This window comes from Musa acuminata, chromosome BXJ2-5 (genome assembly GCF_036884655.1).
Source record: "Musa acuminata AAA Group cultivar baxijiao chromosome BXJ2-5, Cavendish_Baxijiao_AAA, whole genome shotgun sequence".
Taxonomy (NCBI): Eukaryota; Viridiplantae; Streptophyta; class Magnoliopsida; order Zingiberales; family Musaceae; genus Musa; species Musa acuminata.
In genome coordinates this window covers 2,640,577-2,658,614 of record NC_088342.1, presented here as the reverse complement: position 1 = coordinate 2,658,614, position 18,038 = coordinate 2,640,577, and the positions used below count along the sequence as shown (strand labels likewise).

The following is an 18,038-nucleotide window of genomic DNA, read 5'->3' as shown; positions in this document are numbered from 1 at the left end:
AATAAGCCAAAGAGGGTTTGCATGTATATGTTTGAGGAGTATTCTTGATTAGATGCAATCTCATTTACCTATTTAATATCCCATCAGCATCTGAAATTATTTGGACTGTGGTTTCCTTTGGATGATTTTACGGAGGTGATGATAAGCTGTGTAATAATCTTTTAGGATTTTCTACGTGATTTATAGGTAAGCATATGCAGGATTTTTGTGATTACAACATATCGTTCATGCAACAGTCGTATGCATATGGTTATATTACGAGGGGCGTTTTGTTAAACTGGATGACCACATACATTCTGAATACATACTAAGGATGTTATAATTACCAAATCCATGTAATAAAATCAATTGCGTAATTGGACGAATTTTGTTGCAAGCATCAGTTTTATTGGGTAACATATTATTGTTTTATTTGGAAAGAAACATTGAAATGATTTTTTAAATTATTCATCCTATTTTTATTTTTCATCTTTGTCAAGGTTAATTATATATTATTCTTATAATTATATATTTTTAGCATCTCGATCATTCGATTTTAAAAATTTATATTGGAATTTATTTTGAAACATCTGATTTCATTTATCATTACGTCGACGGTTTTTTCAGTTTCAATGGTTGTGGATGACGATATCGTTGGGGGTCACGAATGACTGTTATGGATGAGGAGAGAAAAACAATGAGAGATGATGCGACAATGCAAATGATAACATTTTACATATGCGTCGGCATCGCTCAATAATTATGTTGGCGTCACGTAGAGTGGTGAGAAATTGCTCGGTAAAATTGACGAAAATTCTCCTTTTTACCTATCATTTTCGTTCTTTCGTAACTATAAGAATTTCAATATAAAATTTTTTAAGTCTAGGGCTAGGATGCTAAATAGGTAATATGTAATTAGTCGTTGAATTAAAATAAGTCATATATTTTCTTATACTTAGACCGATTGAGAAGATCATTTGTAATGACCTCAACATCTCCTTTTTGACATTTTATTCACGAGAGCGATAAGCCCAAATGACCTCTTGTGGACTATTGTCTACTGAGGTCGATAGATACATCCCATGGATTATTGTCCACAGAAGTTGACAGATCGTAACCACCCTCACGTCATTGTCAAGTGGAAAGTAATTCAACCATTTTTCTTCTATGTCAATGCTTATCGATAAGGATTAATTATCAAAATTATATATATATATATATATATATATATATATATATATATATATATATATATATATATATATATATATATATATATATATATCGTAAAATCCGCTTGTGGTTAAGAATTACTGCTAAGAATACTTGATAATGCTCAGTTAAAAAATTTTAATATGAAAAATAACTTTAATATATATGTTTTATGGATTTTATCAATTAGTATTTCTAAAATATATATTCTATGAGTCAAAGGATGGTCAACTAATAGCAATTAACTAAGGACACACGTGTCATTTTACCAGTTACATTTCTATATAAAGAAAAGGGCAGTGGGGGTACGGTCACCGTGGAGGTAGGAGGGAGTGGCCGTTACTTGACTTCGAATGTATCAGAAGCCGCGGTCTCCGCTCCTCCGCCCTCACCCTTCCTAATTAATTCTGGGGTTCCCATTAAACCATGCCCATTTCATCGGCCGATCTCTCCGGCCGTAATCCCAGTTCCCCACCACTGATCTTAGAGGAATTCCATTCCCTTCAACCCATCAGCTCCAATCCCTGTCTCCTCCCTCTTCCTCCCTCATCGTTTCCTTCTCTCCACGCGGAATGTAGGGTGTTCTGATCCTCTTCTTCGAATTTTTTTGGATTGAAGTTCCGGTGCTCCGAGGAATGTCTGTGTATTATGTCCAGTGAATTGGAGTGGTTGCGGACGAGGCTCTTGTTGGATCAGGTGTTGTTTCTGGATTTGTTGGATCAGGGCTTCTTTGTAGTGCTGGTGTTTTTGGTTTCATTTGTAGCTTCGAGATATTGGTTCGTTGAGGAGTAGTGGAGTAGTATATTATATCAAAACTAGACTACTGTTTCTTCTGATGTTGTCATTGTTGTTAGAAGATGCTGAGATTGGATTGTTTGACAGCTTAAGGTCCCTTTTGATTGCAGAATGATATCAGCGTGAGGACTTGAAAGGATTCTTTGGTCTGCCAGTGCTCTATTCCGTAAGGTTTACTTATCTAGCATCTTGTCTAAGAATAGAAGGAGAATCGCATTGCAATTAGACAATTTGTAAGTATTGAGTTTTGTCCAATAATGATGACATATGTAAAAGTATAGCTCTGGTCATTGCTCTTAGATGTAGGGTTGAAAGGGACCTTTATAGAGGTGAATAGTGATCTTGGTTTTGTGGCACCAGAGATATTCTGAGTTGGTTATCTTGCCGGCACTGATGGATTCGGCCAGAAGTTGGTTTCAGAAGTTTCAGCCAAGAGAGAAGGGTGTGACTAAAAAGAGTGAAATGGGATTATTAGATGGACTGGATGATACTGAAGAATCACCATCGGATGCTACGAGGCAAAGGGTGGCTGCTGCCAAGCAATACATAGAAAATCATTACAAGGAACAGATGAAAAATTTGCAGGAACGCAAGGAACGGTATGGCTGTAGAAAAACAATATTTTCTCCTTTGTTTTTTGCTCACTTTTTTTATTGTATTAATAAAATGGAGCTAGACAACATGTATCTCTTTTTCTTTTCTTCTTTGAATATTTAGAATTTGTTGATTGTTTTTTGAGAAAAAAACTAGTCAGGAGAAAAAAAAATTCTTGACCATCTTGGCATCAGAGGTGGTGGTCAATAGTTGATATGTAAAACATTGACTTATAAACTATAGAGTCATAAAATTGTAGCCGTGGTGTGCTTATATTAGGAAGCATTAGGGCTCTTATAGAACAAAATTGATCCCTGCTGGCACTTATTTTTATAAGATGTTGAAAGTAATACAACAGTCAATTTTGAGTCGAACCGTACATGATGTCATAAGTAACACGACAATCCTTTACTAAAGCCAAAATAAAATTGCCATGTTTGTGCCTATTGGCAATGATGTCTTTGCTTAATTAAGTTCCTCTCTTTCACAAACCCACCACTCGTGGAAGTTTCCTTCTGAACTTTTTATATTAATTGGCAGTATAAAAACTATTGCAATTTAATTGGCTTTAGATGTTCCAGGTTCTTTATATTGTCCATGTGTGCCGTATTTAGATATTTTTGTTTTTATTTTTAGAGGTATTATCAACTAGTTATTTCTAATGGTTTAAAGTTTCTCTATTTTGTTCATTTTCTTTTCGTCATATTTTGTTTCACATGTATGTACCCGTTTATTACATGCTGACAAAGATTTTCTTTCTGAAATATGTGGTAACAATTACTCATATTTTTATTACAGACGTTATAATTTGGAGAGGAAACTAGCAGATGCTGATGTTTCTGAAGAAGATCAGCACAATATTTTAAAGTATTTGGAGCAGAAGGAGACAGAATACATGCGCCTTCAAAGGCATAGAATGGGGGTTGATGATTTTGAATTACTTACAATGATAGGAAAAGGTGCTTTTGGGGAGGTATACTTTTCTACAAATTTTACATGCTTTTACCGCTGCACTCAAATACTCATGCTTTGAAAAATAACTACTTTCAAAATATGTACATGTCTCTTGATTTCTGACTATTTGAGAATGTCTCATTGCAGTTTAGCTGTAATATTTCATACAAGTATATTTTTTGTATGGTGGAAGCTCTTCAATTCATTGCTTTTTTATTTGGCAAATAGGCCTGTAGTGTATTGTTTGCAACTCCTGATGCAAGCACCTATTCTGTCGAAGCATAGTCGAAGTAGATTTTTTCTTGCTGCACTGATGGATTTGTGAGGCTTGCATCACTTGTGGGACAGTTTTACATTATTAGATTTTTTTTCATGTTTTTTGCCTAGTTCTTCACATTTAATTTATTTTTATAGGTAATGAATTTTCTGAATATTATGTGGATGCCATCTTTGTGCTTTCACGATCATTCATATATGACCATGGTCTTGTGCAGCTATACTTTAAGTGTTAGAGTTTTATGATGTGTGTGATTTCTGGATGAATATGAGTGCTTTTCACTTTTGAAATGTTTTGTTGAAACACGAGGAGAGGTTTTCTCCTCACAGTTGGTATCTTGAGAATGCATCTTGTTTTACTCCTTTTTTTTATAGTTGTAGTTGTGCCAGTAAATCTAGTATTCTTTATTAGTGGTTTTGAGTATCCAACCTATGGACCACAATTATTTGGTGAACTAATAATATATATGTTTTATAAAGATTGATATTTCATGTTTATCTTCAATAATGAGTTTATGGTAAATACTTGGTTAGACTTAGATCTTTAAAGCTAGACATAAAAAGAATTCACACTGGATTAATGTTAATATGCATGAACTCACAACATTATAGAATCCACAAAACAACACATATTAACTATATTAAGTAATTGTGTAATAGAGACAAACTTTTATATGCCATGAAAATGCTGTAAACTTTTATCGAAATATATTTCAATTAAATTGTGATCTTAAGGAGGACAAAACATAAGAATACAACCTTCATCAACAAAAGATAAGTGAGGAATATGAATTTAAGGTTCAGATTTACATTTTTTGGGAGAAAAATAAGACTTTTTTAAAATGAGCCCTAAATTGCTTAAGATTGACCTTGGGTTTGATAAAGATCAACCTTGGGGAGGAAGATTTGAGAGTATTTTTTGAAAAATGAGGAAAGAAGGCGCTGAATATTGCTTTAAAAAGGTGGGAGAGGGACTGTTGGATCCACGAATCAAGTTGTATGCTTACCATCTGTTACCCTCGGTTCCAATAGTTAAAACTAGGCCACACACTTATAAGATAACAACAGCCTACCTAGTATGAATTGATGTCAGGCAAAAAGTATTAGTAAGTGACTCAATGTACTAGTTCACAATAGACTAGAAAATACCAGCATGTACCGACCAGTATGCCTGGTTTTTTAATCCATTATCTCATGTTCATAGGTGCAAAATTGCTCAATTATGCTTCCAAAATTATCAATAGTTGTAATATATGTAAATCAATATCCTATTCTGTGTGTACTCTAGTTTCTAACATCATATACTCCGAGGTAATGGAGACACGATGGTGGTGGCAATGGAGAGGAGGGGAGGCAACAGAGAAGAAAAGGAGGAAGCAGCTGTGGAGGAGGATGAGGAGGAAGATTTTCTCAAATCCTCCCATTCTTTTTTCTTTCCATTAAGAGCAATCATTAGCCCTAGCTATGAATTATGATGTTTTGGCCTAATGGTACAGATAGATTGAACAAGTGCATTTCTCACTGCCAAAAGACCAATGAAGTTGCAAAAATTGTAGATGTTGGCCAACACCCTAAAGAAATAAACACAAGGAATTCCTAGCTGGAGGCTAGCTAGACACTACCGATTAGGAGAAAAAGAAGGGACTTTCATATTGTTTGTTCTTGAAAGGAAGCCAAACTGGATCAATACCTCATCCGTTTATCAAGGACCTGGGGTTGAGGGATGCAGTAGTGGATGCGAACACAGCAAATAACATGAGAGAGAGTGCACAAGCTGGGATTATGTATTAAGGTTTTTAATTTTCTTACTTAGGATTTTAAAAAAGGGACAGGTGGTAAGCCCAAAATTGGACAATCTGTGTGTCGATTCATGCTCAGACCGGTAAGTATGATTTGGTACATACCATACCGAAAGAAATTGGATTCCTTGATGTAATCTACCATAATGAATACAATGGTGCAGTAATTATAGAAAATGAATTAACAATGAGTAATAAATGGCTGTTTATTCTAGTTTTAGTACAAGTCCTTATGACATTGATGTTGCAGCTAAATACTTTGTTTTAGTGTCCTGGTTTAGAGTTCAGACCAAGTTTGATTTAATTCATAGGTCTTTTGGACAAAGTGGATTTAAACTAAGATGTTAGTTGGATGGCTCAACCAACTTAAGTTAAATTGAATTAACCCAATTTTATTTTTGTTGGTTCAGTAATCTTTCATTCATTCTAATGGATTATCAGGTTCACATTTGACTCAACTGAAAGGGATTGGACAGTGGGTTTATGGTTTTGATCCTGGCTACTGCAAATTAGTATCAGCAGGTTAGTCAGGCTAGGCTAAGACCACATTGGCTGGCTGGTCTGGCAAACTATGTTTTTGTTTCTGTTTCTTACTCATCTCATTTCACAATCATTGCAGTAGTGTCAAGCAACCTATGATTGGTTGTCAACTCCCATCATGATAAAAAAGGAAAGAGATGTAGACCATTATGTTGGATGACATGCAACCTTGGACATCTGCAATTTTTAATGGTATGAGTGTGAAAATGTAATAGAAATGGCGAGAAAGAAAGAGACAGAGAGAATTAAAGATAAGTATTAGCTCTTCATGGGTCATTTGGTTCAACCTGGGCTATGTTTGCCCAATAATTGGCCCATAGCCCACGTTATACATATATACATATATACATTTATACGTGTATATATATATATATATATATATATATATATATATATATATATATATATATATATATATATATCCGTGCAGGCATTAAAAAAATTTACTCATCACAAATTGAAAGGCATAATAACTATTAAGATAGCAGCAATCACTAAATACTTATTCTCTTTGTCTAATATCATATGATGTTCATTGTAATTGTGTTGGTTTCAGGCATAAAAAAAATTACTCATCACAAATTGAAAGGCATAAGAATCATCAAGATAACAGCAAGCACTAAATGCTTATATTCTTTGTCTAATATCATATCATATCCATTGTAATTGTGTACATGTATTTTCATGTAAGAATCATCCTGCAGGTCAGAGTCTGTAGGGAGAAAGGAACTGGTAACGTCTATGCAATGAAGAAGCTAAAGAAATCAGAGATGCTACGTCGAGGACAGGTTGAGCATGTTAAAGCTGAAAGGAATCTTCTAGCCGAGGTTGATAGCAATTGTATAGTGAAGCTATATTGTTCCTTCCAAGACGATGACTACCTGTATCTTATCATGGAATACCTACCTGGTGGGGATGTGATGACGTTGCTTATGCGGAAGGATATTCTGAATGAGGACGAGGCTAGATTCTATATTGGTGAATCAGTTTTGGCTATTGAATCCATCCATATACACAATTATATTCACAGGTTTGTTGAATATGCTTGCAATAAGACTTAGAATTGTCGTCTTTTCTCATAAATCTAAAAGTTGTAACATTTTCTTTTGTTTATCAGGGATATAAAGCCTGATAATCTATTACTCGACAAATTTGGTCACCTAAAGCTTTCAGATTTTGGATTATGTAAGCCATTGCACTGCAGTAATTTTCCAAATTTACAAGAAAAAGATATTACTAATGGAAGGAGCTGCAGTGGGTCTTCCCACTTTGATGAACGGTCATCTTTACCAAAGCGGACACAGCAAGAACAATTAGAGCACTGGCAAAGAAACAGGCGGACATTGGTGAGCTACTTATGTTGTGTATTTTTCTATCAGGACAATTTTTCATGAGTTTATATTATGATATATATTCGTGACCTAAGGTTACTAGTACTAGGCTAGAAATAGCTCTACACAGGAGTAAAGCTGCTACTGCAGTAGTACAGTTTCTGCTACAGTATCAGTACGGTGTTACGTACTAAAAATCTAGCATATTGCTCTATGTAGGAGCAAAGTTGTTGCTATTGCAGTAGTAATACAATACTGCTAGCACCAAGCTATCTATTGGGCCATTGAGGATGAGATGCCACTGACAAAAAAATATCGTATCAATTTTACTTTCATATACAAATTTACTGATTAAATTCTGATAAGTACATTTGTACAAGTTTGTGGTCATCTAGGACCTGACTTTTCTTATGATGCTGCCGGATATGCTCAGGCATACTCTACTGTTGGTACACCTGATTATATTGCTCCAGAAGTCCTACTGAAGAAAGGTTATGGAATGGAATGTGATTGGTATGAATTAGGTTTTTAGCATTTTGTACCAGTCCATAATACATCAGATCGTTGAGTTCTATGTTCTCTAAATGTCATCTTTTCGCAGGTGGTCACTGGGAGCCATCATGTTTGAAATGCTTATAGGTTATCCTCCATTTTATTCTGATGAACCTATGGCAACATGCAGGAAGGTAGATGCTTATTTCCTGGACCTCTGTCACAATACAAATTTCAGTCTTCATGCTGGTTATGGAAAATTACTGTTTTAAAGTCAAATGTGTACATGTTACTTTTTTGTTTTCTCAAAATATATAAAGGTAACCTGATTGTTGTAGTAGATTTCAGAATTTATTTAAGAGTTGATGGTTCACATAATCCTAAATTAATTATGGCATGGAAGAATTATCTTTTGTAGCTATGTATTTGATTATTGTTGGTTCCTAATTATTTGTCTTTATCATTTATGGATGTTCTCTTACCTAGGCAAGTTCTATTTAGAACTTCCACAAGTGCCATTAGCTAAATTGAGCTAGTCTTGGTCACTAGTTTCTATTTTATCCACAGCTTTTAATGTTCAAAGTCTATATTGCTTTCCGAGTTGCTGTCTTTTTCTGGAAAACAATTTGTAAAGCTTCTTTGCATCTAGGAAATTGTTACTAATATGTCATTGTTATCACATGTTCTTTTCATATTAATTTTTTCCCATTTTGATTAATTAATCAGATAGTTAACTGGCGAACACACCTGAAGTTTCCTGATGAGGCAAAGCTATCTGCTGAAGCAAAAGATCTTATTAGTAAGCTATTGTGCAATGTTGAACAACGGCTTGGTACGAAGGGTGCTGATGAAATAAAGGTTGTCTCTATGCTTCTTTTTTTTTTCCAAGTTCTAAACAAGTTTAGATGAATCTGTAGCAAGAAAACATATAGTCATGGTACTTCTACTACATCAGGCTCACCCTTGGTTTAACGGCATTGAATGGGATAATCTTTATCGAATGGAGGCTGCATTTATACCTGAAGTGAAGGATGAGTTGGATACTCAAAACTTTGAGAAGTTTGAAGAGGTATGATTGATTGTCAAAATTATTTTAATTGTTTATTTTATAAATATACTATGCACACCTTTCCCTGTCAATGTCTTGCAGTCTGGTGATCAAGTTCAGAGTTCATCTAAATCAGGCCCTTGGAGAAAGGTACCCAACCACCCATGACTCCTTGAATCTTTTAGTTTGAAATACTGATTTTTTTTACATGACTATTTAGATTCTCAATAATCTTGAATCTTTGTTGCATCATTAACTTTTTCTCTCTTTATGCTTGTAATACCCGCATTCGGATGCATACTCATTAAATTCTACATATGCATGCATGTTTTGCCTTCAAAACAATTTTGGGCATCTCCATATTGTAGATATCTTTTCTTACATGTATGCTTGTATTTATATATTATATATTTATCCCCCACTAGAGTTTGACATTCATTTTCATGTGTATTTCTGTACATGAAAGTTGTTAATCCTTGTATATAATTAAGCAGATAAAGTTCTGATGAATATTGGTATTAATATCATTGCATTTCCTACTTTTTGAGACTTATGGAATAGAATCTTGCATACCAGGATTGGCATCTTTGTATGCTTGTATTGTTGCCATTGGGTATCAGTACAAGCACATGTGTGACCACATTTTATCAGGATCATTCTTGAACTGTTGTGATCAGCATATCACTCTTGTGATAATACTTACCTTGTTGGTATACTCTTCTGACATGTTGATGGCAAGAAACACGGCAACAAATTTATTGCTTATTACATACTGGTCAAACCTATTACCTGGTCTCTGCTGATAGGATCGTTGTTGAGTTTTGGTTTTGTACTGGTGGAAAAGAAAGGTGCGCTATAGTAACATGATATTTTGTTCCCATTTTTCTTTTACTAAAAATTATGACTCTGTTAGTCTCTCATTGACACTCGATGCATGAAGCCTAGGGCCTCTTATAGAAGTTTTAATTTTTTCATGGCAAATCAGATCCTGCCGTCCACTGGATCCTGCCTAGGGCCTCCAAGGACACTGGTTGAAACCCTTGACTAATGGCAATAAAATGCTTTCTAGCTTCTTGCTAGTTAACACATTATCACCATTAGACAAGTTAGTAAGAAAAGATTAATATTGTTTTTTTGGTGCATTTAAGAATATAATGTGTGGGAGTAGGTCTAGAAACCTTTTATCTCATTTTGATTGGCCTGAATCATACATGAAACTTCAGTTTCTCAGCAAGAGGTGAGCCAGGTCAAATATCAGCCAAAGTTATTTCGTATCAGCTTAGTGATCATGACCAATACTAGCTGATCATAGTGTTTCTTGATGGAGTTTATCATTCTTCTATTATTCTTATGGATCCCAGAGTTGATAATGTTTGATCAAATGCTGATTCTGAGGTATGTAGTGTAACAGGGTTCTAGATATGTAGGCTAGGAAACTTTAGCAATGACAAGCTTGTTGAAGGCTTGGAGAGCAATTATATAGGATAAGTCATGACCTTGTTATATACACAGTTTTAGGTATAGTCCAACTAAAATATGAAAGCATTTCTTCAGTTGTTACATGGTGCTTTCAACAATTTCAATCCTATATGGAGAAACAGAAAAATTCTTCTTGGGCGATATGCTTTTCATGGCAAAACTCATTGTTATAGATGTTAACTGCCATGGTTAAGAAGAAATCAATTGACTGAGGCATTACTCCAAATCATATGGTGATATACAATCTAGACTTCCTTTATTTTAGCTCTGTAAAGTGTATCAGATATTTCAAATCTGATCTGATATATTAGTTGTACATTTGGGTAAAGCCACTCTAATCTTGTAGGTAGGACATGAGAGTGATGAACGTGAAGAATTTACATAATGATGTGCTTGATTGATACATGCAGAACCTGCTCCCTGTAGCAGTGGAGTGTACACTTGGAAGAGTTCACTGATTATGATATTGTTCTGAGTGCAATTTTTTTCTTTGTAATATTTGCTTTGACAATTTTCAAGCAATTCCTTGATGGCCTTCTTGTTTACCCTTGCAGATGCTTTCATCCAAGGATTTGAATTTCATGGGCTACACATATAAGAACTTTGAAATAGTTAATGATCATGTAGTGCCTGGAATAGGTATAACATTCATCATCTTTTCCTTACTTTTTGGTACAAAGTAACCATTTCCTTTGGTGCCTATTATCACCTATCTTAACCCCCTGGGTAGATGCTTTTCTCTGTTCAATTCTCCTTACAATTTTCTAGTGATCTGAATCATGCACTATAAATGTTTTTTAACTATCATTTTGAAACACAAGGGACAAAGTATATGTGCAGTTGGAAATCCTCACAAAAGCAGGGAGGAATATAATTGATATGTAGAAGTTTATATTACTATTCCTTTAACTGGACATCATGCTTGCTCAACCAAGCATGGTGCCATTCTTGATGAGATACAGCAGATCTTTTTCGGAGACAAGGGCTATTTGGCTTCAGCATGCCTTTTAAATAGGGGGAACAATGTAACGTAATAGAATCCTATCACATAAACTGGTCAAATGTGGGTGATGGTTTAGGGGTGGACTGAGTCTGTCATTTGATGGATTTTAATGACGGATTTTAGAATGATAAAAAAAGGTAATTATACCTTGAACTGACTCCAAGTTGTTACAGACCTGAACTATGATGCTATGTGAAATGCAGAATTTTGATCAAAATTATTTGAGCCCTTATACCTTGTGGCTTATCTCTCTTATATTATGTTTTTTTTCTTTCTTTGAGGAAGCTTGACAATGTCTTTACTGATTCATGTGTTGGGAAAAATGATGAATCATTTGCATTTTCATTGTCTCATGCCAAACAAGTACATCTGATCCATCCACCATTCAGGTGAGGGCCACTCTTCTCCAAACATGTGGTTAGCAAAATAGTTATTAACTTCTTTTTACCAATTTAATAATGGCATTTTACTATGCAGGAAGTGAATAAGATGATTGTCAGGATCTTAAAAAAGTGTAAAGTTCCACTTTAGGCTAAAAGAGAGGGAGATTTCCAATAATTAGAACAGTATGGTATTTCTGCAGTTTGGTGTATCAGGATTATTGAAATTAATTATAGTTGCAAATAATCTGTGTGGTCATTTTTAGCTAAGACATAGTACTTCTTTGTCTTCTCATCATGGAATTGTAGTTCTTAATGATAAAAATCATTAGTGGTTGTCTGATATAGCCATTTATTGTTTGAGGATCTTTTTTTTTTCATATGGAGGTCCATTTATGATGGCCTTTAGCCATAAATATTTATGGTAGATGCTGCTAAAACCAGAGTTGCAATAAAGATGGATGGGTAAAGATGATTCTCTTGTTTATTGGTTATATGGTGCTTTTCGGCATCACCTCTGGAATTCCTAACTACACTCAGTTTCGAATTATTGAATACTGAAACTTTGAATAATGTACAGTCCTAAACCATCACCTACTAGGATAAGTTGTTATCCTGACATGTTGTACTACTCATAGACCCAAATCATCATTTTACTAAGATACTCTGTTGGGCTGCCATATGTTTTTCTTCTAGCATAGATCAGTGAGTTCCTGTTGTCTTGTATTTAGCTCTACGAGATAGTTCCTTCCTGGAATATATTTTGTTAGCAAAATTCCTTTTAAAGTTAATAAGCAACATATTTGTGTTTATACATATAAATACATTACGAAAGTTTCTGACCAGTCATCTCATTTCCTTATCAGCTGAATTGAAGAAGAAGGACAAATTGAAGAGGCCAAGTATCAAATCACTTTTTGGTAATCCTCTTTTCCCTTTGCTTCCTTCCAGTTGTTTGTTTAGACAAAGAAAGTCACTTCTTATTTGGCTTTTTCAAGAGATGTTATCTGTATTCCAGGAAAAGTTGACGATTATACAAGTGCCTTTATAGTTAGAAGTTAGAACTTCCTCACCACCATCTGCAGCATCATACATGATAATTTATACTTTCATGGTTATATACCTTTTAGGAAACATTTAGATATACAAAACTACATATCTAAAGCTCTTTTTGAAGTACAAGATGATGAGAGAAATATTAGACATAAAGAGAATGGCCCATGTTTGAAACTTTTGGATTTCACCTTCCACATTTTGATATCATGGGTCAGGTTTTTGCTGTAACAAAGTAACTTCACCTGAGAGAACAAAAAAGATGATGGATACCATATTGCTTTTTAACATGTTTCCTGGCATTTAGAGAAGAAAACCTGGAATTGTTGTTTCTATTAAAGTATGTGCCATAAAGGATATTTTGGACTACATGAATGTGCATAAGGCTTCTCATCTTATAAATGAAACGATTCCAAGCTAGAGAAACCTGTCATTTGTTATGATCCATTTGGACAAACTGCAGTAGAGTTAGGTTTTAGAAACTGGAAAATCTGAGGTTCTGATATTAGTGACGGTGCTACTAATCCATAGTTGAAGAAGGTCAAATATCTTTATAGTAAATATAAGGAAGCCTTTATTTTCCTCCTCTCTATTTGGAGGGCTTCATCTCTTTCTTATATGATGAATCTGTGGCTTATGATTTCCATGACATGTATAAACGGGAACAAACAGCTGGTGGTGAATGCTCAAAGTCTAAATTCAACTCTAATTTCTACCAGTGTTTCAGGCATATAAACCATTAGAAAATATTACAGAGAAAAGTGTTATGTTGAAAAATATATGTTGATTGCCATGCACAACTACTACATATAAGCCATAGGCAAATATCACAGAGATAAGTTTTACATTGAAAAATATATATTGATTGCCATGCACAATTGCTACATTAAACAATTCCGCTATCAGAATTCTTGAAGTAATAATTTTGATCCATTTACAGAATGTATCATCAAATCATACTGAATAGTGCAAATATAGGGCTTAATATTTTTTAACCAAAACTTCTTTAATTTGTTAGCAAATATTAGTCACCTTAAAGAGATTTTCTGACTATGTATTGCTTATTAATTCAAAAAAGGAGCTTTATCCACTTATCTGGGACCTCTCAACTTAACGTACATGTTTCATCCTCAGAGGCAGAAGACCAGCTTGATGAATCCATTAGAGGGAGCTTTGAAAATGCTTTACCCAGCCAACTGGAACACTCAAAAAGTCAGGGATCATCTTCTCCGTAAATGTCATTGATTAATATCAGCAATCATGGAAGCTCATCTTTTACACAAGTCACATTGATCTCCAAATGCATTGTGATCGAAATCTAGCAATCAAGTGCTTCCAAGCATCATAATTCTCTCAGGTGCAACTGCTGCTTAATCAGAAATTGCTGCATGCAGCAAGTTTTTAGGCTGAAGCAGGAACAAGTGAGAGAGTGAATTCTACTGCTTCGGAGAGATTGTTCATGACTGGTCCAGGCTCTTCGTGATCTCCTTTTTCTTGTAAAGAATTGCTTTTGTTATTTCATATATCATGTCACTCGAAGCTCACAGGATTCAAACTTATAACCCTTCAACTGCAGATATTGCTTCTTAACCATCGAGATATCTCATCAGAGATTGATAGTCTGTATTTGAGTCAGAAAAAAATTGTACAAAACTAGTTATGGTATGCGGAAACTGTTCATCAATCATTGTTCTGACAAAGTGGATGGTCTTTTTTTTCTTGTTTTTGACAGTATCACTTGTGGATTGATGGAGGTTGCTGCATGGATGCTGCAAGTCATGTCTGTTTGCAGTCTGAAGAATAAAATTCTGGGAATCTGAAACTCCTAGGTAATTTTAATCTTGGAGATGCTAATGCATTCTTTAATATTCTTGCTTTCATCCACAGATCTATCATCCTTTGCAAATTTTCCTGTTGAACATAGATGAAACCTGAGCATCCAAAATGTAGGTCTATGTGAAATGTACCGTCATATATATTGTTGTTTAACTATGATTGCATGCAATACTATGACTTGATTGTCATTGTAAAATCATATTTATGGGAATATCAGGACATGATTTATATATATTTTTGTATGTTCTTAACTACTTGTGTGCAATAAATCATGCCCTGATATTCCCGTAAATATGATTTTACAATGACAATCAAGTCATAGTATGGTATGCAATCATAGTTAAACAACGATATATATATTTACACACATACTAATTGCAAAGGACAGACATGTAAAAACCCAGAAACAATGCAAAAATAATTTAAAAGCACTAAATCATGCCAAAAATTATGAGATTGAAGGGATTAGGATTGACCTCAATCACTTTAAACTTGATAAATCAACTACATTTTAATTTTATTAGATAATATATTAAAGATACTTTCAGATAAACTGACTCCAATAATATGCACATGACCATAGTTAGGATATAAATCAAATTACATTCGAACAAACATAAACTGCAGCAAATCCATATAGTCTTTCAATTCAGAACTCAAATTTTTATTGCATGTTTTCTTGCCTTTCAGCAAAGTTTTTGTTCTCTGTCCATTGTACAGTTTTTTTCCTGGTATATTTATGGACACTCACTTGTAATTGGCAAAAGTCTTAAGTTTTTCTGCTACAGCAATCTATTTGAATTATACCTATTATATGGTACACTTTTATGATTCAGGGCATGAACAGAACATAAGCTAAATGGAAACTATTCATCCAACTTAACAATTACAAAAGTAGCAACAACCAGTCAAGCAACAGATTGCATTGGATTAGATGATCCTCCTACCTACCAATGATTAATTAATTATTGCTCACATGATATTATAGCAAGAGATCAGAGAAGGAAGATACCACATTCAGTTCTTTATCATTCCACTTCTTACACCCTTCCAAGATTGCCTCATGCAGGCCTCTTCTGGTGCTACTCTAAGCCCCTTCTTTTTAATGAAAACAGAGCAATCAAGCATGTGATGATGACTTCAGTGCATGGTCCATATCTCAATAAGCAATTTAGTGAAATAGGAAACTTTCTCCAATAATAGTTTGGTAGCTCTCTGAAAAGACCTCATAATTTAGTTTTCCTCTTTGAATGTTCTCACTTGTTTGTATTAGGTATTTTACTTGGTTAGCTATATGATACAAAACCCTAATTTGCTTAAAGTTTAAAGTAGATGCTGATGTCAGTTCTTCTGGATGAATTCGACAACTGGTTGGAATTGATAGAAGGGAATCTATACAATTACAATAAAATAATGGCTATCATTATCATGAAGTGAAATAAATTGATTGCACTAAAGTAGTCCTGACTAATATATGCTTTAAGATAGCCATAGCTCTAATAAGATTTTGGAACTAAACATATTGTCATATTTATTAATCAATAATATTAGGTCCAATGTAAAATATCAATGTAAGATGACCCTATGTTTAAGTGTTTTGCAAAAAGTTTTTGGTTAGACTAAGTTGAGTCTCTTTATGTTAAATCAATTAGCTTGTCAACTATCTATTATATCCAAAAGGATGATTTTTTTGTAGTTTATAACTACTTTTTGACCAACAACAATACTCTAATTAGGCTATGAAAATGATAAGAATGTTTTCTTTATAATTTTATAACCACTTTTTTCAGATGAGATAAAATTTTTAATTGATTGTGATTTCCTTTTCTTTTTTTTTCCCCATTCATTGTCGAGCATGATTGTAAATAAAAATCCTCATGGATCGAGACTATTTCTCTTGCATTTAAATCCAATTTTACTTAAGTTTATTAAATTGGTCCAAATTTGACAATAAGATTGATGTTATATTTGTTACTAGTACATCTTATACTTCTTTAGGTACTTCCCCTTAAGAAATATAAAAAAAAAAATGAAAAATTATTTATCTCCAATTAAATTTAAGTATAGCATAAACATCGTTACAAATATTAAAAACTTATAGATCGAATATTGTGGTTAATTTTTGTCAATTGTTTACAAGTATAATATAGTTGAAATTCAAATTGACTCATCAGTACCTTTTGTTTAAGAAATATTGAGTTCAAATAATTGGTGATAGTAATAAAAGGTATTTTAGATATATTTAAAAGTATGATTATCTTATATATATATTCAATTACAACTAAAAAGCATTATTAGATTACTTATCAATGATTGAAAGCTTGTTATTTTATTCATATTTTTTAAAGATATCAATTAACATCTTTGCATACAAGAAAAAAGGAAAAAGAACTTACTGAAGCAAAACCTTAGTTTGACATTGAAAGGAGGCAATTAATATAAATGTCATGAACATATGCCAACATACATTGCATGTGATCCAACGTTGAAATGTGGCTTCAACTTGCATTCACAATTACAGTGTTCTCCATGTGCATCCAACCTACCAATCCTTTCATTAAACCGTAACATTATATTTTATTATGATCTTAGTCATGTTCATCTTCATCTTCAATTCATAAACTCATTGCGTGAAAAGAGAGGACATGGCATCAAGATCAGGTAGGAATTAGGTCATATCTATGACATGCTCATACGCACATGAAACATCTTTAAAGATGTTATGACAATAATCAATTGTCATTACTTAGACATGAGAGAAGAATTGGGAGGTGGGTCTATTCGACTCACCATAGTTGATTTCTAGTAGATACTCTAGTTGGATTTGGGTTCGGATCAAATGAGACAATCTATCAGTATAATTCTTTTACCATTATTTTTTTATATCCGTAAATATCATTCTCACTGACTGAATCTAAGATAGATTCAAGTATGTGAATATTCACGTATCGAATCCAAGATGGATTTATGTAAGTACCCAATTTAGTTTGACTATTTGGATAGTCATTTGAGTTTGAATTTAAATATGATAAAATTTTCATCATGATGTCTTAAAATATAATGATAAAATTATAATAATATCAATGAAAAAAATACATAGATTATAATCCTAACCTTTTTATGAGAGAGAGAAAATTTTAATTTTGAATAAATTAAGGGGTCACTCATCCTTTCCGTCCTTAAAACAGTGAATTAAGTTAGAAGAACCCTTAATCATCCCACACAATTGCTGTCCTCCCCATTAATAGTATTGGGCTTAACACCAAA

General features: G+C 33.7%; 1 protein-coding gene across 1 annotated transcript; it reads left to right on the top strand.

Moving 5' to 3' along the window:
• Positions 1 to 1,532: 1,532 nt before the first annotated feature.
• On the top strand, positions 1,533 to 14,790 carry LOC135611661 (uncharacterized). The gene is made up of 12 exons (XM_065107301.1): positions 1,533 to 2,585; positions 3,379 to 3,553; positions 6,854 to 7,179; positions 7,267 to 7,495; positions 7,914 to 7,993; positions 8,082 to 8,166; positions 8,699 to 8,830; positions 8,928 to 9,041; positions 9,123 to 9,170; positions 11,054 to 11,138; positions 12,749 to 12,802; positions 14,070 to 14,790. Exons 1-12 carry the CDS (start codon positions 2,380 to 2,382, stop codon positions 14,168 to 14,170), a joined length of 1,635 nt encoding a protein of 544 aa, XP_064963373.1. The 5' UTR covers positions 1,533 to 2,379; the 3' UTR covers positions 14,171 to 14,790.
• The last annotated feature ends 3,248 nt before the right edge of the window (positions 14,791 to 18,038 follow it).

What these genes read in the sequence shown, in the direction of transcription:
- LOC135611661 (XM_065107301.1), top strand. Translation starts at nt 2,380, where the DNA reads ATGGATTCGGCCAGAAGTTGGTTTCAGAAGTTTCAGCCAAGAGAGAAG. An exon ending in TATGGAATGGAATGTGATTG is followed by an intron (nt 7,994 to 8,081) that starts GTATGAATTAGG and finishes ATCTTTTCGCAG; the next exon opens with GTGGTCACTGGGAGCCATCA. An exon ending in AAGTATCAAATCACTTTTTG is followed by an intron (nt 12,803 to 14,069) that starts GTAATCCTCTTT and finishes TTTCATCCTCAG; the next exon opens with AGGCAGAAGACCAGCTTGAT.